Below are 27,958 nucleotides of genomic sequence, written 5' to 3' on the forward strand. Positions count from 1 at the left end.
GGAGAAAACGGCATTATGTGTCCTTTTGTTTTGAAGTATTTTACATTAGTAAGCATGCACTGCTGTGATAATTAAATTGTTTCACTCTTACCTCTGCAAATGAGATTGATTAGTAAACCACCTGAGATAACTTCCTGCGTCTGATCGGCTTTGAATATGGTATAATATATAAGGGAATATCGTTTATGCATTAGATAATGTGTCCATTATTGAAAGCAAGATTGGAATGAAATGCGTAACAATAAAGTTAGTCAAGAACTCTTAGACTCCGAAAGCATAGAAGTCTCTTTGGTGTTTTTAGCATACTGTTCAAAGTGGGACTCGTGATTACCTCAAGGCTGATGTCGAAAGGTAGGCCTAAATACGCTCTATTGCCCTCCAAAAGAAACTTAATGTTAAAAGGAGAATGGTGGTAAAAGAATGATTTCTAAGGTATCTATGTTCAAATATGTCTAAAAATATGTTAGGTTTCGTTTTCCCTTTACCATAATTCTCATCATTTGGAGGTACCGGCGCATGATGTGCCGAAAATGTTTATACGCAAAAGCATTTCGCAGCGAAATCGCCTTTCATAAAATTAACACCGTCGTAAAGTCGAGAACGCAGCCCGCCGAGATTTCGCCGTAAAACTGGCCGTGTCTCATAAAGTGTCGAGGCAAAAGTCAGTCAAAGAGTTTACACATCGGAGAACAATAGTTCCGGAGGCTGCCATGACGGTGAAATGAAGGGGAAAATGACTAATTTCATGCTCGCTTGATGTTCGGGTTTTTCTTTTCGCTTTTGTTTCATGGAAGAGGAAAAGCTTGGGAATGCCCATGCTTCCGAGTAAAGAGAATCTAATGGGCGATATGTCTCCGTGTTCGCAAAATGTAAAAAAAAAAAAAAGAAGTGCATAGCACCCGCGGGGAGGTTGGTGTTTGGTGTTGAAGATTGTTAGTTAGCCTTCATTGATGTTCATCTGTTTACGCGTAGATTTATTTGCCAATCGTATTAAATTCCTGGATCGTTTTAGCTCCATATAATTAACTGTTACTGTTTCTTTATCTCAGCTGGGCCCTGGTATGTTTGAGTTTTAAATTCCCGAAGTATTTCTTCAGAAATTCCTAACTAAAACGCGCTTTATAAGTAGCTTAGATAACTTCTTAGAATTGACAACATAGGTTATTTAAGGGGTCCCTATGGCATGTGAAAATTGGACATAGAGGAAATTCAAAGTATATTTTACCTAGCTTGTCAGCGTAATCTTCTACCTGTATCACATGTTTCCCTTCAATGGTTTTAATTTGCCTCTGAACTGGTGGAATTACCAACTCCCCTTTCCATCTAGTTTACTCTCATCGTTAGATATAGGTCTCAGTTTCATTTTAAGGTTCCACACATGGTAACGAAAATTTCTGTTAAAATGTGTCGGAAAATGAGATCCCTTCATTTAGTGCTTTGACGATTCATTTCTTCAGAGGTTATCGGGAGAGATTTTAAAGTTTCTTATTTTGGCTCTTTCTTCTTTCTGAATTATTAAAAAGCAAACCTTCAGCTTTTAAGTTTTCCTGCATTTTAACCGGTCATTCCCCAGCTTCGCGTCTTTTTCTCAAAAAAAAAAAAAAATACGGTAGTCGCTTTCAAACAGTTTCATTACGCTCGGTTTATACGTGTGTGAATTTCTAGTTACTTCATTAAATAAATCGCCCAAAAACCCGTACGGCATCTGAAATCAATCTCACGTTGACAGACACAAACAATTTTTTTGCAATTCACTCTTTTGATAAAATGAGCTATGATTCTGTAATTCTGCTTGCTTTCTATGGAAAAGGAATTCGAGGGAAAAAACGCATTTCTTTCCCACCATTATGTTAGTTGCTACTTTTTTAAAAATTTTGTTGCAGTGTTTGTGTTAACCCTTCAGAAGTCATTTTACTATTTTTCGTTTTTTTTTTTATATTTCATAAAAAAAATTTAGGACTAGGAAAATTATATTTACCTGCATTACTTCACCGCGAAGTTTTTTTAGTGCACCATTATAAAAATATAAACATTCGTTATTCGTTCAGGTCTGGAAAAAGTTGGAAGACATGGTCAGGTTTTAGGAGAAAAGTGCGAAACTCACTTCCTGTTTTCTCTGTCACGCTGGAAAACTTGAGCCATGAGGCGGAACAGGAATATTCCAAAAGATGCGGAAAGAAAATAATGAGAGAAATATGAATTATTTCGGGTCTGGGCTGGTTGATTTAGAAATGTTCAGACCTCTGCAATTTTGCCAACATTTTTAACACCGCAGAGGAACATTTAGAGATGTGTTATGAACTGGATGGAACTGGAGTATAAATAAGTGTTAAAAAATATAATAAAAAGATTCAAGAGAGATGTACTTGTTTATATACAAGTATGGAGGGAGGATTGATTCTCTCTCTCTCTCTCTCTCTCTCTCTCTCTCTCTCTCTCTCTCTCTCTCTCTCTCTTGTTTTTATCTTGTTTATCCATAAAGTTTATGGATAGCAGGAGGTGGCATGCCATACTTTTTGCCAAATAATATCTATAAAATTAGAACATGTTGCATTTTACTGCATCAGAAAATCCTTCAAGTCAGTGGCGGATCTAGAAATCTTTCATTGGGGCACTTAGGATTATCATATACATATGTAACATGTACACACATACGGTACATATATGTCAATATTTATGTATGTATGCACACATATATACACACAGTCACATATTTTACATCATATGCACATATATATTGTATGTACTCAGAGAGAGAGAGAGAGATTATTATATTATAATTATGAAGATTGTTACATTGTTTCCAACAGCTGTAGCTTACAAAGAAGTATCAGGTGAAGTTGCTTTGGCATATACAAGCATTAAATACATGCATAAAGAAAAAAAGCAAATTATTATATACTTTTATTTTCAGTGTTTCTGTCATTATTTTACTTGTTTGCAGTGGGTACACAGTATCAAAATTTAATTAAAGCTTTGAGATTTACACATTATTCTACCTACAAAATAAATTCTGACTTGCAGGAAGATCTTTCGGAGATGTTGATAGCAGATTGAATGAAATTATCCGCAGTGTCATCTGAAATACTTCGGTGAATATGAAGCTTTGCAAGACCGTTCAACCTTTCAGAGGCCATTGTTGCTCCCTGTATGACTTAATGAAATTTTGTGAAGAAAACGTTCGTTTTGCTGTTGCTGATGACACAGGTAATGTAACCTATGTTTATTGAAAGTAAACAATGTTCTATTATTCATATTAATGGGAGGGGGCACGTGACCAGGTCCCCCCCCGCAACTTAAATCCGCCACTGCATCAAGTTGCAGTAGAAATGGCGGGAATTAGCGGTATCTTATCCCCAGGGAATGTTACCTGACTGGCAATTTCAGAAATGGATTATGATGTTGTAGTCTTATTTTAGGTTTTGTCTCAAATAACCCAGACTTTGACCACAGTTCCTATATGTAACCTCACTGATATTCCTGCACTGGATAAAATAAATGTCTTCCAGTTTTTCCACTGATTAAATGTATTGCATTTTGTACATTGACAGAATATCACGCCATCCTTGTTTTGACTTAATTCCTTTTTGTTCTTGCGCTGAGTGTTTATCCACATTCACCTTAAATTGACATCTACCCATCATTGCCCTCAGGAAGTATTTTCAGTCTTACATTGAGAAAAATATTCATCTTATCCTACCCTGCCTAAATATCTCCTCTCATGTTCCCATTGTTAATCAGATTTAATATTTTCCAGCTTTTCCCATTCTGAATAACTCCATTCTTTCATTTTAGAATCGTTATATATCTTCCTATGCTTACCTTTATTAAACATTTTCATATGTGCCTTCTATTTCCTACGTCGATTAATGAAATTCCTGTCTAACCTTGACTAAATATTTCCCAAATCTTAGCTTTACTGAATGTCTAACCATTCTTACCTTAACTAAATATTTTCATATTCAATCCTTTTCTTATTATATTACATTTTCTCCTTGTCCAGATATCGTCGCATTCATTTCATGACATAATACCTTCCTATTCTTACCTTAGCTACATAACTCTCCATTCTTACCCTGGCTGAAGAGATTTCCAATCTTTCCTTCCCTTAGTTTATCTTCCGGTTTATGCCTTAACTTAATATCTCCCATTTCTTAAATTGGCCACATATTTTCCAGATCATATCTCGACTGAATATATTCCCATTCTTACCTGAACTATATATAATCCTGTTTTATTACAACTAAATATATCTTTACCTTGATTTATATTTTATTGCGAGTATCCTGTTGTTCATCTTCATGATGAAGTTTTCATCATAACAAGCCCTTTGTAAATTTTATTATATCAATATATCAAGGAGAGCTTGGCAAGGACCTGGCTTTCCACTTTTGTTATAGTTCACAGGGTTCGAAGTTGCAACTACTCATTCAGATAGAACTTCGTTTAGGTTCGAGGAAGGAATCAGACCTCCTGAGTCTTTCTCATCCCTATGAGAGGACAGCAATAGGCCCCTGGATCATGCTCCTTAGCACTGTTGTGGTGGTCAAACCACTGCTACAGCATTAGACTCAAGGTCTCTCCTTTCCCTCTGAGCTCCACCTAACTGTTGACAAAGGTTCAGGTCTGACAATGTATTCCTCTGTCCTTCTTTAAAGGGAGACTGAGAGACAGCATGTATGCATGATAGTAGAAATAAAAGATGTGTCAGTGCCCTTTTGTGACGATAGTTCTCCTTACCGACTTGGATATCCTGTTCTTTTATGGGAAAAGCAGGTTTCTAGAGGAAAGTTCATCTTGGTGAAATGCATTCTGGTACGGGGCCCTATCTGCCTTTCGCATCGAGTGCTAGGCTGTATTGGAGGTAATAGGAGTCAGCTTTCCCCTGTTCAGTATACTTGACTGGAAAGCTAACATTTTCTTGCGGTGACAGACCATCCCGTCAGTCTCTCGCCGTTGGGTTACACTGTTTTAGATATGGCAGAGGTTTATGACAGCAGTTGCCGATTCCTTCGGAACAATTCCAATATTGCTTTGTGAGACAAAACTTCCTACCTGAGGAGTGAGCCTCTGTATAAAAGACAAAGGTTTGTATTTCTGTAAGCACAAATAGCATATTCCAAATAATTTGTCTCATGTCTTGTAACAGCAATTTATATAAATATACTTGTGTTTCATCTGGCAAACTCGGTGTACCATAGAAATTAAACTGGACGTTCATGATATACAATAAACTAGTTCATAAAATACAGTTGACATATAAGTAACTGTGTTTATGTAGACAGAAGTCAGTAGTATATTTAATTTTTATTATGTAGTAGTTTAACCTGGCCAGTGATTTAACATTGTGAATCGAAATTCTTAATTTACAGGGCTTGGCAGCATGTCATGTGTTCAAAAATGTAAGTACATGGTATTTTAAACTGTGCAGGTGCTTCTAAATAATTATGAATTATAGTAGTAATTAAACTTATGTCTTAGTATAATTTGGACTTTATCAGCTGCTTCTGAAGGAAAATCACTTTATCCTAACTGCATTATCTAAGAGGTAAATCCTTGAAATAATTATTTTAAATTTAGGAGAAAGGCAGTACAGTATTACTGCCTTTTGATTATCCAACAGCCATTAACCTTGAAATTACATAAGGAATCACTGACTGACAACTATTTGCTGTCTGAAAAACTGAGGCACTCTTCAAAGGTTTGTGCTATTTCTTAGCTGTCTGTTGTATCTCTCCTGACTTTGTAACTAAAAAGGAAGAACTTTCTTGAGGTTTCTTGAGGGGGAAGTTGTTTGTCAATATGCACAGACAAAACAACTTGAAGGGAAATAGTGCTTCTTCCTCTAATATGTCAGTAGCAGGGCAAGTAGCTTGCTCAATCCACTGGATAGCAGGCAGCCTTCTGACCCACAGATCAAACTCTTAATGTGATCCAAGACTCCATGAATACACAGCAACTACAGCAGTCAGAAAAACATTCTTGCCTCCAGGGTACACGCCTTTGTATGCTCTATCATGAGATGTGATTCACAGAGGAGCATGGGTTGCTTCCTTGAGATCATTAAGCCCACAAATGAGGAAGTCTCTTGAAAAAACCTGTTCGAATTCTACGTTTAGGGGTTCTGAAGGAAGAGAACCTTCAGGTTTTAATAGATTACCCAGAGCATAAGTTGAATCCTCTCCTGAAATAAGCTGACACACCAATCTGCCCTGGTGAATGCTCTCAAACTTTGGACATTAACAACTGGACCTAGCAGCACCATCGCTGAATAACAAGTCATAACTGCTCAAAATCGAAACTTACATTTTAGTAGACTTATATGTGATTTTCCAAAAAATGAGCCAGTAGAGACTACAGATGAATGTTCAGGTGCACCGTCGTGCATGCACATTTGGGGGGTTGTGTACGAAATAAGAACACCCCGAGACTGCGTGGTCATATTATACTTGCAACGATATTGTGATGTGGCAACTTTTCATGCATGAATCCTGTGGCACATGCTCATTCTGGGGATCATATAATCACACGTAAGAAGTTCTGGAGGAACCAGACACCACCCCAGGGTCTGCATAGTCGCACAACATATAGATCACTTCACTGAGCAGTACAGTAATGTGGCATCCTTGTGTGCACGAACCCTCTTTATGCGCACACACACACACACATTAGGAGTTCTGGATGAATCAGGCACCTCCTGAGAGTTCAAACAATCACACACATTTACAGGCAGTCCCAATACCTAGCAGTATCATACAGTGGCAACCTGTCACACAACCTTATATTTACATACAAAAATTTTAAGGAGGTAGTGCCAACTCCTATGCATACCGTGGTAAAAGTGCAAATAGAGGAGTAGTCCCAGACATTTCTCTTGTCTTAGAAAGAAATGAGGAGACACTTTCATGAGCAAGCTCGGAGAACCCAGTGCCAACTACCTACAGCAGACATCCAACCCACAGATAAGCAAAAGCTGTTGCTTACCTCCGACGAAGAAAGGTGGCTGAGAGGGTTTCTGAGACCCTCTCTCCTTTTTCTTCCCATGGAAAGAAGTGGCAGAATAAGATGCAGAGGAAGAGCTTTGATGACAGTGAGGACAAAGAAAATAAGCACTTGTGTTTCATCACTTTGCTCTGTCCATGAGTCTTACTCTCCATGGCTACAGCAGTTGATGTGTCAAGGCAACAAATAGCACCAGAGTACAACCTGTGCTTGATACTGTGGTGTCTCCACTGGCAAGATAATCAATACTGGAGGCGTAACACCATTGTGTTTCTTAGCAGAAGAGCAGCGAGTTGCTTGTAATACAGAGGGATGGAAATGTCTTTATCATTTGGAGGCAGTGGCAAACCACAAACACATGCCACATTCTCACCTGGGGAGAGCGTGGCACATACACCTGGGTCAGCATTGTCAAAAGTGCATGGGCTGGTCCATTACCCTTCTGCAGAGAAGCAGAAAATAGGGCGGGAAAGAGAGGGTAGTTTGGGAGGAATGAGCTGCAAGAGTTTGAGTATCAAAGTCAGGGTAATCCCTATCAAAGAAACCTGATAACATTTTTTGGCCCTCCTTCACTGCTGCTGCACCTCTCCATTGGGAAGGAGACCAGCGATTAACATTCCTCACAGGACCTACTAATGCAGAGCAAAACTGGTTTCACTAACACCAAGGACAATGAAGATTCCAGCTTGTGCAGATTTATATTCCTAAATAAAAGTTGTTGGCTCATCTTGGGATCGCTGGAAATTTTCTAGACTTACTGACAAGCCAGATGTTTTCATCTGAAACTTGCTTGTAGAAATATGTCAAGAATACTGTACATCATTCCATAGTTTGATAATGTTATGTTACATGTCCTGCTGTACTAGACATTAGCTAATTACAGCTACAGTATTTACTTTGAAGTATGGTTAATCTAAGTTGAATGTAACAACCATGTAATTGAAAAAAGAAGCATACAGTTGTCATAGATCACAAATACATATCTGGAGTACTGCAGGCAAAATACCAACGGCTGCTTTTATTTTTGTGATGTCCTTTTCCCAAATGGTGATAATGATTTGTAACTGCCAGTGAAAGTTAGCCTGTTTGATCATCTTAGTCCTAGTTTTATTCCAAAAGGGAACTTAGTGCTATTACCCATGAAATATCAGATGCTAACCACTTTGCAGAGAGCCAGCATCATCCTGTCAAGGTGCTGCATAGCAACAATTCTTATTAAAGTCTTTCACTTCTGTTACTATAAAATTGTGGAATGATTTGTCGGGCAATATCTGTGGATGCCAATGTGTGAAGAGGCTGCAATAAAGCTTCAGATTTTTACGAGTGTAGTACACCATAGTCTTATTTTTTCTGACTTTTCTATTGAACACATTTATTTCCTTTTTGTTTGTTTTGCATGTATTTTAATACTACATGTCTCATTCCAAACTGAGTGTTCTACAGCAGAACCAGGTCTGACTTATGCCACTAAGAATGATGTCATGTTACCTTGCAAACTTTTGTAGACATGCCCATCTTCATCAAGGTACATGTGGCAGTGGTAGGAGACTTGTTCAGTTTCTGTTTACCAGAAAATATCTGAAATTGCCAAATTCTTAAATTTGTTTTGGTGGTGTTAGGATTAAAGTGAATTACATCAGTGTGCATTTGTATATTTCAGTTGCAGTTTTTTCTGTAATTTTTCATTGGATAGTACATAGCTTTGGATATACCAGTGAATCATAAATTTGGCAATTTCTTTACTAAAGGACTATTAGTTGAATTGATAATATGTCCAGATAAACATATTTGTGTGCTGGGCTCCCAAGAAATTTAGTTTTGTAGCAGCTTCTGGTTTCCATCCAAAAACCTAGGCAATTAATTTGTCTTAAAGTGTGTAATGCTTGTACTTCTTACTATACTTAAATAGTTTATCTTCAAGCATGTCTTTTCTTAAATTAAGGATCAAATAATTCTCAGAGTAATGTTAATAATATTCATTAGGCTCCAAATACATTAGTGCAATAATACAATAATATACTCCTTCCTGTTAACTAAAAGGAAATATACCAAAAATAAACCAAAATGTAAGACAGTTTACATAAATATATTATGTAGCTTATTGCCAAAGGAAAACTTTTAAGGGAAACCGTCATCTTCCTCCTCTGCCATTTCCTTGGCGAGTTCCAGGTCCTGCTGTTCTCGTTCCCTTCGTTCCTGGTGAAGAAAAATATTTTCCACTACATTGTCACAAACCTATGGTAGCAAAATTTATTTCAAATATAAAAACCACTGCCTTACTATAGCCTACCACTTCAATACAAAGACAACTTACTATGGCCCACAACTTCTGCACCGTCATCCAATTAATACAACCCCCTCCCCCTTATTTAGCATGTCTGCACCCAATCAGCAGGGAGGAGCAATGATGTTATATTTAATTGATCAGGCAGGATGGTACTGTACAAGAATAGTCTTTATGTCAACATAACCAAGGATAAATGGTGTCGCAGAAATTCAAATGATACCTAAGTACAGTTCATCTTCACCAGAAAGTGGCTGATGGTAAGAAGGGCAAGATAGTGGGTTAACTCATATAAATCCATTTGGAAAAATGCACAGAGTAACTGTCTGAAGATAAATTACAGTGGCCTGGCCCAAACCTGGTCAATCAATAATAGTCATATTTGAATATGACTTGGGTACCATAACCCAGTATTCAATCCTGAACACCACTGAATTCTCTGCGAGGACGACAAGGAGTAGTAGGACTGACAAATCGGCACTGAAAGTGAATTACAAGTAAGAATGTGACAATTTCTCATTTCCATTAGCTGGTACTAAGCTTGAGAAAAGATCTGGGAACCCAAAGAATAAGTGAATAACCCAACTTACATGAGGGAAATTGGAAAGCTGACAAGCATAAGTGCTGATAGAACATAATCACTGCAGGTCATCAATGATATATAAACAAACCCTATGACAAGTACAGATCTGGCTAGGACCTCAGAATATACTAGGATGGTGCCACAAGAAATGGTCAGGATTGCAAAATTTACAGGGAGTAAAAATTTTTGGTACCTGAAATATATTGAGAGTAGACGGGAAAGGCAGTGGTGAAGCACCATATGGTGGAAGGGCAAGTTTTGCAAAGGGGAGAGCATCTGTTCCTTGGGGAGACACTGGACTGTGAAACCAGTAAGAAAGAGAAGGAACAGCCAGGAAGAAATCAAGACTGTTAGACTAGTTATTATGTATCCCATTAGCAAACAAAGCAAATCTTGATTATCAGGGTGGCAACAATCTGGACAAACTGAATAAGTCTGCTTGACTACTAGTATGGAGTATCTCAGTAGTAAAAACAGAAAAATCCTGGCACGTGTAAGGCAAAGGCATGGGCACTGACAAAGGTAACATAGGATACTTTAAAATGGAGTATGAAATTTAGGCACAAAGCCAAGCACTGGAACCCATAGGTTCATTCAGCATGACATTTTGCAAGGATGTGACTGTAGAATGTCAAATTTCATGGGAGAGAGAGGAAGAACATCTAACAATGAGGAAGTTACCCACAGCTTTGGTGTCTAGCCACTGGAAAACAGACTAACACTGTACCTAAAAGACTTGAGTGGTTTGGTTAGAACAGCAATAGGATGGAAGTAGCAAGAAAGGCTAGTCAATCGTGGAAAAAGAGCATCGATGAAACCCTAGTCAATAATGGAATTAAAGGCATAAAAACTTTCACACTGACGATGAGTAAAAGCCCCTCAGAGAAGACTTCTAGAAGAGTTCCTGAAACCACTTATGATGAAAGTGAGTTCCATCTAATGTTGCTTCCATGGAATTTGTAATCCAGTCTGTAAGGGAAGATGTGAACGTGAATACTGCACTGCCATCTTTAGAAGAGGGCACTGACAACTGCTCATTCACCAGACTGATGACTAATTCTGGTAAAAGAAATGTTGCAGCAAGAAATTACAGTGGCCTGGCCCAAACCTGGTCAATCAATAATTAGTCATATTTGAATATGACGTGGAAAGTTTGCTGGGTGCGATGAGGCGACTGGAGGTCCTCTCCAAGCTACTTTTGAAAAGTACACTGAATATTTTGCATCCAAGAGAGATTATAAATTTTCTGGTAAAGTAAAATTTTACATCAGATAAAGGATGTTACTTGGGGAAGGTTAAAAGGGAACATATAAGTACAAACACCATTACTGTTAGAAGGAAACTGGTAAACTTCAAGACCATCAACTTTACAAGGTAACTGTTATCAAGAAAAGGAGGTAGTAATTCCACAGGACTACTTGCACACTAATGTGCTTCCGGCCAAAAATTTTTAAGAAATAGTAACACATATATGAAGAATGAGCATGACTGCCCCAAGTCAGACTGATAAACAATTGTTGAACTAATACACACAAAAATATCTTGGGAGAGGAATTCCTTGAGCAAGAGCATGCCACAATGAACATGACCAGGAGCCACAGACCAAAGAAAAGAAGGAACAGAAGTGGTCCCTTTAAACATACTATACTCTGTTCCAACTCATTTGTCATCAGAAAATTAACTTTCATTGACATCTGATCAAGGCAACATGTGGAGTGTACTGCTCACAGACTGATGATGCAATAACCAAACAATGTCATACAACACATCATGTTACAAGATTGTTTTCACCAAGTCTGAGTTTTGCTGACATGACAAAGATGTCTAATACTGTACAAGGAAAATATAAATGAATAATATAACAAAGTTGAACAAAACTAATATACTGTATTCAAGTGAATATGTAAGACAACAGTTAAGAGTAACTCAAGGCAATAGAACTACTGTATTATGCTTACCTCAGCACTTTCCAAATCCTTATTATATGACTTAGGAGGGTAACGCATTGCTTTTACACTCTGATTATGGATATCCAGACAGAATGATATGCGCTGATGGTACACTGACTGGGGTTCCCGTGTGCAGTAGATATCAACAGTTTCTTTACTCTGCATGTAACCATGTTCATGATCAATTACAGCCTGGAAAAAAGTTATAATGATGTAAATCCTTCCAACCACATGTTATGTAATGAAAAAAATTGTAAAAAGGATTATTACAGGGAGTCAAATGTACATTTGATATTTTTTATTTTAAAGCTCATGAAATCTGTGGAAACTTCACATTTCAACACTACAAAAAACCTTAGTCTGTCTAGAAATTAATGGAAATCAATTATATGTTGTGCAAACTAATCACTCACTTTATCAAAGCTGTAAACTACAAAATAGAAATAGGATACTTTTAAACTACTACAATGTCTTACAGAATAAAACTACGTTAATATTACCAGATAACGATTCAGAATCGTTACACAGTGGTAGTAATCTGGAAACTGCGCATGCATCTTGAGAAGCTAATGTGGAGATTCAGCCACAAAATCTTAGCTGGCAATGCAACTGCCAGTTTCAGAGGATCAGGTAAAAATATATCAAACTTCTAAATCCCCAATAATACAGTGAATTGGAAAATGAAATTTCTAAAAGATAAAAATTTATAAAAAAAAAATCTTGATTCTCAAAACTCAAGCATAAATACATTCTTCTAAGCTATAAGAATATAATACCCACTTCAATAACACCATCACGGATAGCCTTGGCCACAATAAATTCTGCATCTTCACGAGATCCAAGTGTGAGCTTTGAGGCCACATCAGCAAGGGAAATGCGAGAATATGAGAGCGATATAGCTCTCAAACCAGTCTTGATTACATTATGACGTAAACGCAGTATTAACATGAATGTGTGATCCTCTTGGAACTGAAATAAAGACCAACTTGTTAATTTTAAAATTTTAAAAGAACAGAAAAATATTTTAAGACTATATAATGTAAGCCCATATACTGCATATTCCCAATTAAACAATACAATTCATGACAGAATCAAATACAGTGCATGCAACCCTTGCTCTAAGGCTGGTTGAAAAAAACATTTTTTGTTATAGAATGTTCAATTTTTCCTACAAGAAACCTATACCTAATTTCCTTCTAACTGTTAATGTATAATTACTACAAGACTGTTCCTTTAAATTTGTGATTTTTACTGTAATGTAGCTGTACATGCACTGTGCATTGTTATTTTATTATTATTACCTATATCATTTTACATATAGTTATGAGGTTAGAGGTAATGAACGTAATTTACAAAAGTTTTCCTATTCGCAGTTTAGACCAAGGACTCATGGACAACATTCCTCACAAGGGAGGAGGCAGAGGTGATATAAACTCAATACCAGAACAACCAAGAAAAAGTTACTGAAAGCCCGAGTTGGAGCAATGCCCGTTTTCGTGAGCCCTTGCCCAGCATATGGAATCTTCAATTTTTCCCCCTGGGCAGGCAATCAAGACATCCTTCTGTGTGGTTCAAAGATGATAGACACTCCTGACCTCAGCAAAGAAAACAGAATAAAGAGCAATATTCACAAGTAGCAAAGTGCTCAAACACCCTGTCAAGCCGTAAACATCTCCACTGACTGAACTTCCTCACAAGTAAAGAATCAGGCACTCTTATCTGTACAAGAAAAACACAACCAAAAGAGAAGCAAAAGGAATCAAAAGTCAGAAAAGGAGTAATTGTTCCAACAGCAGCAGTCAGGACAGCAGTTCAGCAACAGTGAAGACTCCTGTACAGCAGCATGGCAGAACAAACAGTGACATCGACAATCAAAGGAGTGGGTAGTAACCCCAACCCTTCACTTGCTGCCACTACAGTAATTAACTACTTTGTTTCTGAGCTTCAATGACAGGACCAACATTTGCCAAATGTATGGCCACAAAAAATAAAACCAGATTCATACAGTGTAATTTTTCACATTACTGCATAGTTTTTCACTTAAATTACTATATCATGACACAATCCTCCACAACAGTAAACAGTTTTCAAGTATCAGAGGGCCCCTTTTATTAGAGAATATAAGTGATGTTTAGTCTTGAGCCTCTATTCTAAAATATGCCATCTTGCAGATCTCAACAAGCATAAATTTTCTTTTTTATTCAAAATATCAACCAAAAAGTTTTTCTTTAGGTCATGATTACCATTTCCATGAGTGCACATGGTGGGCAATGCCACGTACTGGTTAAGTAGTGGCTATGTCAACCCATGTTAGCTGATGACTTTGCAAATGCAACAAGGCAGTAGTGTGGTTGGAATCAGGACAGACCAGGTATGAAGCATAATAATCCACCAGGAAAGTGAGTATGAAGCATTTGTGGTTGGTACAGAGTTGCACCAGTCATTTTCCTCTCCCCTAATAAGGTAATTGAACACTATCAGACCTATGACCACGGGCAAAAGCATAGCTGTGACCACAGCGATTCCTCTAACATTTGAAGCTGCTGTTCCACCACCACTAATGGCCACGAAACTGTCCAAGATAAAGGAACTGAGAATCCTGTGGTAAATATATAAGCCAAGGATCAACAATCTCCACCAGACTCATAAATGAGATGACATCGCTATCGCAATGAGGCAAGGTTCCAGTATAGCAGTGGCATACTCTTCTACAGCAGGCCTCATAGACCATGTCAATGTTCTGAGAAGGTGTTACCAGCCCAAAAAGGACTCAACCTCTGGAAGAACAGCAAATGGGCAAGCAGTCTAAATCCAAAACCAAATACGCAGCTATAACCAAAGTAATGTGGAGAACGTGAACAAATCAAATGCAAACACATCTGAGAGCTAGTTAATGCCAAATGAAAACTGTATTTCGCTAATAACAAAATTAAATTAGTAGAAATGTGGGAGAATGAATCAATGATAGGCTGGAATGAAGAAACATTGCTAGAAAATGGTAATTACTCACTAATAAATAAGAAAAACTGATGACAATCGTGGCTGAGATAAATAACTGTAAAATTCACTTTTGTACTTATAAATGAATAAATTATGTTAAAAGAAAAAGAATTCATTAACCAAACCTGGAAAACAATCCTAGAAACCAAATGAAAAACAATACCAAAACTGTTGCCATGACTGTAAGACCATGCAAATGTTATTATTTAATACATATTGAGAATAAGGGGGCATGCATGTGTGGTTAAATAGGATCATGGCAAGTGTGACCAGTGTTTGGACTACTCGGACCACAAAGAGTTTTTCTCGAGACAACACAGAAGACACAGCTAAGACCCAGGAAAACTCAGGCCAAAACTTGTTCCCTTAAAGACCATTTAGACCAAATGTCAAATGTTTATGCAACACGTGGCCAAGTATAATCACTATGATTGAATTTGGGAGTTATTTACATATATACAATGACACCTAGTATTTCCCAGATAAGGATTGCATGACATAATAGCTTGCTACAGTATTTGCATTCTTTAAAAATAAACACGAACAGATGTCAAAGTTGATTATCTATTAATGTATTCAACTGTGGCTTTTATAATTACAATTTTTTAAACCCATTTCATATATTAATGCTGATAATTTACTTATTATATTTTCACTCATTCAAGCATTCTATGAACAAAAATTCTTGTTGCTTCTGATTGTCTTCTTACTAAAAGTGGTCCTAATTGTCTTACAGTAGTTTAAGTTATCTCAGTTCAATGAGACTACTTTCTGCTTGACAAACAAAAAGACAGGAGATCCTGGAAACATCATGGTCTATGATGTTGGACACATTGTATATAAGTAATGCATTTTTAATGAAACAAATATGGATAAACAATTTCTCAATCTTACACTATATTAAGCATGAAGATTCTCTGGAGTAAAAAATATATGAAAAAACAAGTAATGGGTCTATATCCGCCAAGTTCAAGTCCTCTTCCAACGCTTAAGTCAGTGGTCTTGTTATGATTAACTACATAATTAAGAACTGTTGAGACTTACAGTAGAAAAAATAGACTGAAAACAAATCTAGACTTATGCACTTCCCAGATGTTGACTTTCAAATCAACTTCAATCAAATTTTATTGCCAAGAAAAAATAATGAATACTTACTTTGCTTTTATATTCATTCAGAGTGGATGTGAAATGAACCAAATTTCCAAGTCGCACAGCCTGGGTTAGCTGTAAATAGGGTGCCAAAGCTCGCCTCATAATAGCTTGGCGAAATATCTGTAAAACAGATTAATAACTTAAATTTTTGTTCACAACTCAAAATTTACTCATGAAAGTACAGTTCAAGTGATCTGCTTACAATCTCAAACTTTACCACCAATTACAGTTCATTCTTATCCACTTAGGCTCTGGTCTACATTCAGCGCAAACTACTCTATGGTCTTGTCAAACAGATTTTCATTTTTCACTGTTGATTTTTTTTAACCAAGTTACCAGCCTACTTAATACATTCCTTCAATTTAAGCAAAAATCAAATCTTTACAATATTCTTAATTATGCACATGTTAGTGAAACAATTTCAACAACTCACCTGCCTCTCTGGTATATCTCCTAGTAAGAGTTCTACCACAACAGCCAATTTCTGTACAGACTGGCGGAAGCCCACAGCAGTTTGCTGAGGGGCTTTGCGCAATGCTTGGATCAGGTGTTTGTGGGCCTCTGAATATTCTAACTGAATTCCCTTAATGCGACCCATGTAGTAATGGTAACGAGCTACTTCATTGTTGTTGGCCTGTGAAAGAACAAATTAAGTCAGGACTTCAGGTAACACAACACATAAAATAAGAGACTGTATTCCTAAATTCAAGTTCATGTATTCTGAACATATCTTTCTGCATAAGAATGGCTGAAAGCATAGTTCAGACCCCGTTTCTTACACATATGCATATCCCATATAATATCAGTTACAAATCACCTTTAATACTGTATGTTACAAATCAACCTTTAGACAGTAGTTGTAAGTTGATGTACATTATTAAATTATTTAAAACCAAAGTTGGTACATAAATTTAACATCAATCATGTCAGCCATACAAACAAATAAGTTTTATTTTGAATTGCCTTAAGATTGAAGACTTTGTAAAGAGCTACATTACCTGTTGTGGAAATTCAAGTTTGACAATGAGCTTTTGTGCTTGATCATAGAGGGAATAATGGAGATAATTCCTCAACAGGCAATTAATAAGCACAGCCTGGCCTTCATGGTCCTTTCGGAGAGTTGCCTGGCACAGCCGTTGATGCAAGAAACTATTTGGAAATGAATAAAAATTAAGAAATATTTAAAATGTTTAAATCTAGTTGCATCTTCAACAACGAATTTACTACATAAAAAACACATCAACCTGACACAATTCTTTCAGTTTTATCAATGCACTGAATGGCTCATAATTATAGTCGATCAATTTATTTAACTTATTCTTGGACTGAATATTCATCTCCTCAGTAAATACATTTAAAATGGGGCTATCTTGCACATGACTAAGTTGCTTCACAGCTGGTGTTGAACCACTGTAGTACTAATTTCCATTCACGAGATCTAGATCATTTACTTAAGGTAAACAGATTACCATGTTATTTATACCTCAAGAGTAAGCCAAATGTTTATATCAACTAGCCTCTTAATTTTTAGCAAGAGTACAAGTAAATTTAACCATTTTAGCCTCCTCTGATATCCAACACGTCTGACTGATAAAATATTATATTCTTGTAAGGTATATGCTGACCTTTTTCAATTTGCACTGCTTTGAGGTTTTATGTCAATTAGTAGATCTTGCCAATAACTTCATATATGACATTCTTTTCTTCATAACCTGTGTGAATTACATTTTCCTAGGCTGAGAGTCTTCTGCTATTTTACAAACCAGCCCAGTCACCTAAATAACCTAGGTCTAATCAACTTAGTACTTCTCTATTGTTTAAAATATCAGCGCTGATACCCATTTTTGTGAGCAAAAAGACCCACAACTGAACTTAAAGGCATACCAATTGTGACTTTTGCAAACCAGTGGATGTTCCAGCAGTGAAAACTTTTTGTTCTCTGTGACTCAGCCAGTTTTCTATTCAATTTCCTACTTTATCTGTACTTAAACTTCTTTCTTTTGCAATTAATAATTTATGTGGCAACTTGTCAAAAGCCTTCTGGAATTACATGTACAGTACAACTATTGCTCTACTTTGATCATAGATTATGTCACAGAAATAAAAAGTTGGCTAAGTATGATCTATTGCAAAATCCATGTGAGCTGTTTATTTAACATAGTTTGACTCTAAATTACTCATTACATTGACTGCTAAGATACATTCTTGTAACAGGACTATAGTTTCCTGGTTCACTATTAGAACTTTTCCTGAATATCAGAGCAGTATTGTGAAAAATCTAATCCGAGCTCATTTCCTTGGTATACTTTCAAGATGCAAGGAACTTCTGAGGCATTTTTTTACATGTACAAACTAGTAAGGGACTAACTTAACAGATCAGCAATACCTACATCACCAATGAATTGCCATATTCATCTTTTAAATATTCTACACAATTCTTGCTTGGCTGGCTTTTGCTGTTCGTAATTGCAAAAAATACTTCTGGATTTTGTTTTGCTGTACACAGAAACCTAGCTTCATGTTCACACTTTCCTTTCCTATTTAATTGGTCTACCTTCTAGTATTTTTTTATTTGTGCAAGTCATGTGTCACTTATGCTGATTGTAAATTTCACAGTATTTGTTGTCTGTCCCTGATTGCACTGGCAATATCCTCACTACACCATCTTAACTATGAGTGTTTGAGTTCTTTTTCTTTCCAGGATATGATAATCTTGTGCTGCCATAATGTTGGTTTTGAAAGACAGCTACTTTTGCTCTACAATAGTTTCACTGCAGTCATTTTTTATCTCACTTTGCAACTGTCCAAAATCTGCTTCTGATAGATGTTTTGCATCTTTTCCTAATTTCTATACTTTAACAAAGGATGCTCCTATTTCACATCAAATCAAGAGATACTAATACCTGTCATGTTCATAAACATTACAAGAGCAGTAATTCCTTGGGCTACAAAAATTTCAAAAGTGTTAATACTTGAAGCATTCTAGTGAGGTTTTACTCATTAACTAAATTATTAAACAAGTTTAACATGTGTTGTACAAATATATCTAATATATCACAGCAACAAAAGAATACTAACCCTCTAATTTCCTCAAGTCTGTTGTTAACTTCATATGCACGTGAATGGTAGAAGTAACAACGTGCAGCTAGCAGATCTAGTGTACGACGGTTCACACTAGTTACTTTTGTCATCAGCTGGTCTGCAAAACATAAAAACTTTACTAAAATGAAACACTACAACTGCTGGGACATTTCAATGCTTATATCGTCTGTAATAGTTACTACTGTCAAGTTGTAGTTATAGTGCAACATATATTAAGTGTATACATACTTCAAAACTTGTCAGGGGCTACCAGTGAGAAAATTAAAAATATTACATTATTTACATAATATTGCAAAACCACTACCAAAGAGGCAACTGCAATATAGAACCCTTTATACATTTTGATCAAAGTGAATAATGATATACCTGAGCATTTGATGGCATCTGCATGTCTATCAGTGTCAAGAAGTCTTAAGAGAACTAGCAAGTGAATGTAGACATCCACTTCAAGAGCCAGCTGTGTTCGCTGTCGTCCCACGGGTGCTGAAAAGATCTTGCAAAGATTAAAAAACTTCTAAATACAAATCAAAGACCCATTCTCTATATTTTTCCACTGAAATTTACAGTTCTAATTTGAATTTTGGCAAGGGTATAAATTATGAAAATTATACAGCACCTAAAAATTTTAGATGCAAAAACCATGTGAATTATCAAAGCTTCGTGGTTCCATTCACTGAAGGCATCATATTCACAGTTTTCATGAGCAACTTTACATATTTAAAGTAATCATGGTCCTAAATATCATCTGCTTCCTATATAAGCTGCAAACCAGTTACTCCTTTCATCACCACGCCACTTTACTCAATAAAAATCAATAAATTACTTGAAAAATAAAAAAAATACAAAACACAGCAATGTGTGAATGATAATAACATCAAAACAATACTACTGTATGTGCAAATTAACAAAATCCTTAAATAGTTGAGTGATTACCATACATGCATACATGGAAATTGTCTATTTAATATGCTTGTCAATAAAGCAGACCACATGACCAATGATTTTCTCCTTAGTAGCTACTGGTGTGCCAAAAGCATAATGTCTCAAAACCGCTCAACGGCTTACAAAACTCACCCTGTGGTACTGTTTCAGTATCCATCAGTTCTTCTACATACTGCAAAATATTTTCTTTTTCTTGTTTATTCTCAGGACGATTGAAATACAGTGCAATGAGCCGACGCAAAACATTTGGAGTAAGCTTCCGTCTTGTGGCTGGTAATGCCCTTAATACTCTTAGGACAAAACGTGGCTCTTTGCTTACTATACTCCTCTCCACGAGCCTTATGTGTTCCTTCAAGTCTGAAACAAAAATAAACATTATAATTAACACCATCTTCCTGATTAGTTATCCGGACTAAATATTTCCGTCTTTCAGAGGATTGTTTTCTCCTTCAGGTTAAAATACCTATATAGTGCAGGATTTACCCCTCACCATTTTATTATTTTTTTAGGTACTGGACTAATTAGGGATACCAGGATTGTCTTTATTTCACTTTATGAATCAATTCTCTTTAAGTTAAAGATGAAAGGTAGAATGCATCCCTGTAACTAGCCTTGATTGAAAACTGTTTGGTAAAACTGAAGACTACTACTGCAGCCCGGTTTTCTCCAGTTGCCAACAGCAATGTTTACCACCTTTAGTCTGTAATTTTGTTACTATTTATGTATTTTTTTGTTTATAGTATTTACCGTCTTTCATTTATGCTTCTACGTATTCATCCCCATGGGGTTAGTACCAGACACAGCGTCTATTTTGCATGAACACTGGTGGTTACTAAACCAGAAGGGCTAAGTCGCTAGTCTTTAATTTTACCAATGGTTCTTTAGGCTAGCTGCTTTGTGAATGATGCCGAATGGGCTATGGGTACGTCCAGGCCTGTGGGTATTATTAAATACATAATATGAAATTGTAAACCTACATTTTTTAAAAGAGCTCTTCATTCTCGTTATTCTGAACCCCATAAACACTATGCGCAAATGATAAATAAAAAATTAATCAAATTATGACTTACCCTATTAAGTAAGACAATACTGCCCCCCCTCTCTCCATAGCTAATACGGCAAAAATTTTAACCAGTAAACACCCCTAGGCTTACATTAGGTTGGTATTTTTAAGTTCTTTTAGTGGCCTATCATTTCCTAGCCATTTTTGCATGATAAACCCAAAATGATTTTTCATGCAAAAATGGCTGGCTGTGAACCGTGAGTTCTACCGGTACCTTATCTTGTAGTTTGTACACCTTGAGACTTGGCCATTGCTGCATGGCTCAAGCAATTCACTCGGTTTTGGCTTCTCCCATTATTATTATCAGTATTATTATTACTCTTATTATTATTATTATTATTATTATAGCTATAAAAACAAATTTTCCCGTCGGGGTCCTTTCACAATTATTGTAAGCAAGGCCTCGGCAACAAAGCTATACGCTAGGGCATTCCCTACCCCTGTAGACTAGCCTAGGATGCCTAAACAAACACCGTGTGGTCTAAAGATTCATATATTCGTCGAAAATAGTACTTTTGAGAAATTAAATCTCACAGTACAACCATAAGATTTTAAACTTGGCCTAAACATCGAGTCTGTGTAGGCCTAAACTACCCTAAGTCAGCCCCACTCCGTAAGTGAAAAATCGCCTCATTACCTTCAATGGTGAGAGTATCAGGATCCTTTTTCTCCTCTGGTTCCTTTTCCTTCTCCTTATCCTTAGAAACGTCCACGTCCATAGCCTCGACAGTCATTTTTCAATAAATGTGGGAGAAAGCGCAGTGACACAAGTTTTCAACGACAACAAACTCCGGCGAATGCTCGACTTTGTTGGTGAGGCTACGTTCATGCGATGAGCAAGTGGACGTAAAACGGTCTCTTCCACTATTGGACGTTTAAAAATAGAAAAACTAAAATTATCATCGCGTTCTGCCTACGTTGTTTGTTTAATAACTTTAAAAAAATAATATCCCGCTCGTCGGTTATGTCTACAATTCATACAGAACCTAATTTACCTACATCTCACTTTTCCCGAAAATGAACATCAAAGGCCTGTTTTCATTTTTTACACTGCATTACGAATAATCAAAACGTCTGACATAATAATACATCGCACGGAATTTGGGAAATCAATTATATTCATACTCTAATAGATCATTATTTTTGAAAGAATGGCCCATCTGCCACACAGTATTATGCTATTGAACGTGGCCTTGCTTCTTCTTCAGACGTGACTTGTCAGTTTGTCAAAAACACTAAAATGGGACACAGATCATGAACTGATGCTCTCCCTTTGTTGAATGGTGACTCAAACAGTAAGAGAAAATCACGGAACAGGAATGAACAGAGAAGTAAAACTGACTTTAAAGTGGTAAACCAAGTGGCTGGAAATGTTAGAGGTGAGTTTGATGGGAATAACGATAATAACTTGGCAGATAATACAGTTTTATTCTGCAAAACATCCCAGTATTTACAAAGCTTGCTTTATAAAATACATCATATATTTAGAAAGACGGGATTTAAAAGCAAATCTGAGAAAAACCAAAATAAAGAGGAGACAGTAAATACAAAAAGGATGAAATAACGCTAGATTGACAAAGGATTCACGAGTTGTTTTTCAAATACTTTATTGATATCGAATACAAGTTGTCTTGAGTTAGAATTTAATGAAAGACTAAAAAAAGAGCTAATCAAACAATGGGAAAGCTGAATAAGAAATTGCACACGCAAGTAAGCTTGCACATTAGATACGATCTGCATTTTTGCACGTAGCCTGCGCGAATCACGATGTGACAGTGAAACCAAATCTAAAACACTTTGAGGATTTGAAAAGAAAGCTTCACAAAAAATAGCAGGAGTCAGATGGTAGCATAGGATGGGAAACGGAAACAGGGCAAGAATGAGTGAGCAATGATGGCACAGGGAAAATCATGGAAATTCGTTGATGACATAATGATGATGGGGAGACAGATGGCATCACCCAGGGGATAATAATAAGATATAGTGTCGGGGGGGCTTCTCTGGCCATGGAAAGAGTTGGAGAACTCAGATTTCCTACCTGGGTGATTAATATGAGATGGTTGGCGATTTTGGAAGTGAATGGATAGGGAAGACTCGAGTGGCAACTAGTAATTACCTGGAAGTAACAGAAACTTCCTAAAAAAAGTACCTAAAACACCTAAGCAAATTCAGAAGACAGTATGGATGGAGAACAAATGAAACAGACCCGTGGAAAATAGTTAAAATGTAAGTAGTCGAAGAAAATGAAGATGAAACAGAATCATCTGCGTACCTGTTAAATTTACAAAGGTAGTAAGTGAAGTTGACGGGATCACTATGCTGCATGCCACATAGGGAGCGAGTATGTCCGAAATTGGGGGAAAGTCCACAGGGTTAGCGGAGAGGAATAATAATATTGTATCTTTGAAAGATGGAAAAGGCATTGGTGATGCATGTAAGAATTACAGCGCTACAACATATGTTAGTATTCTGTATTTAAAAATTCTGTAAGTTTGTAATAATCTACCATAAATATTTTACATTCTCTATGACACGTTTTCTATGATGAGCAAAACGCTACGCAGCGAGTAGCACGTCTCGGTAGCACTGGCAGTCGGATTTGTGTGATTAATATCGCTCTCACGATAAAAAGTTTGCTACTCATGCTATAGGGGCGGTGTAAAGGACAGAATCTGGGTATGATGTATGTTTGTTGTACTTGGGCACTCAAGGAACGTTCCCGCTTTAATGAAGTGAAAACCTACAAAACGCCAACTTTGTTGATGATTTGAACGTGCTGGAGTCTTTCAGTCAAATGACTGATCATATTATAATTAAGGTTGATGAAGATTAAAATGGGATCATTAGTTAGGCTGATAATGAGCGGAACGTCAAAGAAAGCAAAAGAAAGAAAGAAAAGATATATTAAGGGCTTGAGAGGAATTAAAAGTTACTGACAGCAGATTTACGGAGAAGAAAATGGTTATGAATTTTGAGACTGACAACATTAAAAAAACAACAGCAAACGTAAGGAAGCTTTTACCTAAAATTACGGTAAACAATCTATCGAACTGAAGAGTCAGATGAAGCACATGACTGCAAGAAACTAACATCTGCAGACAGTTGAAAATAATGAAAGAAAAACTTCAAGTACTTTCGCTAATTGATATGCGATCTAGTTGTGAGAGATTTAATTCAAATGAAACTGATGAGATAAAACTAGAGTGGTAAATATAAAATGTAAGAGATAGATATTGTGTGACCGTTTGTTTCTGTTGCCAAAGGTATGATTTCGCAGAACAGAATTATCCTGTTAAGGAAAGAGATGCTACGGGCGAATAAGAAGCGAATCATAGAACTAGGAATTGTAACTGCGGTTAAAAACTGCCTGGGCTTTCATAAGATGTGAATCATGCAGTAAATGTGAGTTGTGAAACATTAGAGGAAGAGATGGGGAGGATTAGAAAAGCTAACCGCGGATGCTGATTCTGAATAATTGTAAATAAAATGTAGTTCCATAAATATTAAACAGATGGAAATGAAGCAGTTGAGATTAAATGAAGATTTCACTGAATGTCTGACAGTAAGAAAAAGAGTGATAATCGAGGCTAGGGGACGTTTTGATCCTCAGTGTCCCATGTAATATATAATTAATGTGTCAAATTCAAAAGATTTGGGAGTGATACTTCAGTGTAAAAAAAATCTTCCCAAAGAGCGTTAAAAGTGGATATAAAATCATCACTATTTAGTGACTGCTACGCAACAATAAATTAAGATTACTGTATTGATATTTGGAAAATAAACTAGCATAAATATTTCATTTCTTTTTAGGTGCGTTCCTACAAAGCAGTTTTTGAGAGTGCTCTGAGAATCAAAATCAGCAACGTACACATAGAAGAAAGGGGTTGTTCATATCCCATAAAAACTTGCAAGGAAGATCAAATAATCTTATAATAAAGATCCTCTATAGAAATAAATTATTTTCATTACCCATATATCGTTCTGGTTGTATCTTGTTGTTGTGAACAATGGCATTGTAAATAACCTACGCACTGACATTTTATCATCATCCATATTTATCCTTTCTCCTACAAAGTAATCACCCCTGAGGCCAACATTATGTAGGCTATGTTGTCTTGTTGGCTGGGCAGAGTCTACAGGTCCATATCAAGCCTCCTATTCCGTGGCCAGTGCTGTATAAGGCCGGCTTAATCTAAACCAGCCAACCATGTGCAATGATAACCAAAGCTAATTCACGATCTTTATATCTGTACTGGTAAGAAGTTGCCAAAGATACACCACCATAGGCAGATGTATGAACAAGCATCGGGACTAATCCACCATCTTTATATTTTACAGGCAAGGAATTGCCTATAATAGAACATACAACCTTTGCGACTAAGGAAACGTGCTAATGAGCAGTACAGGCACCGATCAAACGGCAGCAATGGTCACGGGCGAGACTGGTGGTTGCATCCGAAGCACTCAGCACAGCAGTCAACACAAGCAGAAAAAGAAGCACTTCCACACAACATTAGAGGATGGCTCCCCGCCCCCTCCCTCCCAATACGGAAAGAAATTACCATCAGGCCTACAATGTACTTGTACATAACTCTTCTTACCTATTCCTCCGGAACCTCTCATTTCATCCAGATATGCCTTACCCACCCTGGTCAGCAATTCAATCTACCACTACCAAACTACACCATCTCGTTTGTAATCACATCAACTCCTAGTGTCTTTTCATTCTTCACCCTCTAAATTACCTCCTTACGTCCTCAAAAGCTACTTCCTCAAGGATTCTCAACCTTATACAAACTCTTCCCACTCTTGAGTCATACAGTTCTGCCTCTCTTCCATCTTGCACATCCAACAAATCTTAAAAATACTCTAGGTGCTGACTTCCTTACAGAATTAGCACCTACTTCGCCTACAGTTCTCCTCATCTCCTCCCCTGTCTTATGCAACTCAACCTCAGATAATCTTTTTTCTTTCACTGCCTTTTATTTCCTCATATGATTACTTACTGACTTTTTTTACTCCCTCCTCTTTCTTTCCTATGCCCACAAATTCTCCTGGTGTTGCTAGGGCCCAGTCATGGAATTTACAACTCCTCCATCTACTATTCTACCTTAGTCCCTTTAACTATAACCCATGTTTTGTCCATTTTCTGTTTATACACTTTTCTCGTGTCCTAATCAAACTCACCTGCCATAATTACAATTATATGGTCTTGACAGGAGCATAGGCTATCTGCTTCTCCAGTAATTGTCTCCTCAGGTTACATCTCTTGATTTACACAAGAACCGTAGTCCTTCCAAGCATTTGCTTTGCTCTAACAAAAGGCCTTCCTACACTCTTCTTTGCGTAAAGGAGTTTAATTAACTGAAGGAAACATTTCGATGATCCTGGAATGTCAAATCATTATACTATTTGCTTTTGAATTATGTAGTGTAAGTCTGGAACACCAATAAAATTTGAAATACGTTTTATGTAATTCCATCATAATTACTTACCTTTTCTAATGGTATACATGCATCTCTGGCTTTGGAATTTAAATATTAATATGTCAACTAGCAACGAGGATTATACCTTCAACAAAGTTTCAAATAAAGTCTCTAATTTCATGCTTCTCCATCACCTGTACATTCAATATCATTTAACGAGAATGTTATAAAAAGGATGATTATATTACAACCCAATAAAACCTGCAACTTTACCTTTCAGATAAGTCATGTGCAAATGCTCCGATAAACAAATACACAAAAATCATTCATAAATTTGCAACAACTACTATTCCAATTAACTTTTACTTTTGGAGAAAATTGAGTCATTTCCCTTCCAAACCGTAATACTATAAATTGTCAATTCAAACGAATAAAAACAAGTTATACAACGCCATAAAATACCCCTATACCGTCACAAAGGTCAGTGAGAACTAATGCAGCCTAAGTTTATAGCCTCGGTATAGCGAGGGGGAACGGAGGCTCATTTTGATTTCGTAACCTTCCAGGATTTTCTCAAGCTTCCCTTAAATCATCTTTCAAATCATCAAGCGGGAGCTGTCTGGTATCAGCAATTCTACTATTCACAAAGCGCAATTCAAATTGACCATTAAACTCCACAGAAGCTTCCACGTAAGAGAATGCCCATAAATGGAATGGAAAATAGAGCTAAGTTAGTAAATAAAATAGAGATAAAAATAACAGAATGACTAATGCATACGGAAACAAATGAACAAAAAGAATATATTTACATAAATTTACTAAAATAAGCATCCCTATTCAACATATATATATATTTTTATATATATATATATATATATATATATATATATATATATATATATATATTTATATTATTATTATTATTATATATATATATATATATATATATATATATATATATATATATATATATATATATATATTGAAAATAATGTCAACTGTGAGACCAGCAATCTAATGCCATCATTTAGCCACCTACAGGCTCAACCTACAAAGGAAATGATACCTGTTGCCAGCGCATGAGGATTTACTGGATAAAAGCTATAAAACAAATAGATTTGAAGAAGCTGATCAGCAGTTTTGAGGTGACAAGAGACAGCCGAATGACCATAACAAACAAAAATGTAAAATTTGGGTGATGTGGCTCGGTGCTCGGGCCGGGGATGCCATTCTACGTCAATTTATTTATTTTTAAAGAGAACAGGAAGTAGTGTAATTATATTTCCGTTGTAAAGATCAACAATTAACCGAAGTCTAAGCAACCGATGGTGTCCAAATGACATTTTGTAGTACACGGGAAAGATTTATTTACATTCACGATTAGGTAGAACCTTACAACGTTTTCGTTAACCTTTCTTGATATCCTACTAAACTAACGCCCAATGTCGAATTTTA

General features: G+C 36.5%; 1 protein-coding gene and 1 long non-coding RNA gene across 2 annotated transcripts in view; one reads left to right on the top strand and one right to left on the bottom strand.

The window, feature by feature from the left end:
* LOC136832591 (uncharacterized) overlaps nt 1-14,856 on the top strand; it is a 205,794-nt gene extending 190,938 nt beyond the window's left edge. Inside the window, exons 4-5 of the long non-coding RNA XR_010851266.1 lie at nt 3,025-3,207; nt 13,192-14,856. This is a non-coding gene — a long non-coding RNA (uncharacterized lncRNA). The remainder of the gene's footprint in view (nt 1-3,024; nt 3,208-13,191) is intronic.
* Rpn3 (regulatory particle non-ATPase 3) lies at nt 8,964-22,098 on the bottom strand. The gene is made up of 10 exons (XM_067093722.1): nt 21,715-22,098; nt 20,147-20,371; nt 19,439-19,555; nt 19,049-19,169; nt 16,969-17,119; nt 16,404-16,604; nt 15,974-16,090; nt 12,599-12,787; nt 11,828-12,010; nt 8,964-9,198 (listed from the first exon to the last, which is right to left on the bottom strand). The coding sequence occupies exons 1-10, from the start codon at nt 21,809-21,811 to the stop codon at nt 9,121-9,123; spliced, it is 1,479 nt and encodes a 492-aa protein (XP_066949823.1). The 5' UTR covers nt 21,812-22,098; the 3' UTR covers nt 8,964-9,120.
* Between the last annotated feature and the right edge of the window lie 5,860 nt (nt 22,099-27,958).

Source organism: Macrobrachium rosenbergii, chromosome 50, assembly GCF_040412425.1.
Source record: "Macrobrachium rosenbergii isolate ZJJX-2024 chromosome 50, ASM4041242v1, whole genome shotgun sequence".
Lineage (NCBI taxonomy): Eukaryota > Metazoa > Arthropoda > Malacostraca > Decapoda > Palaemonidae > Macrobrachium > Macrobrachium rosenbergii.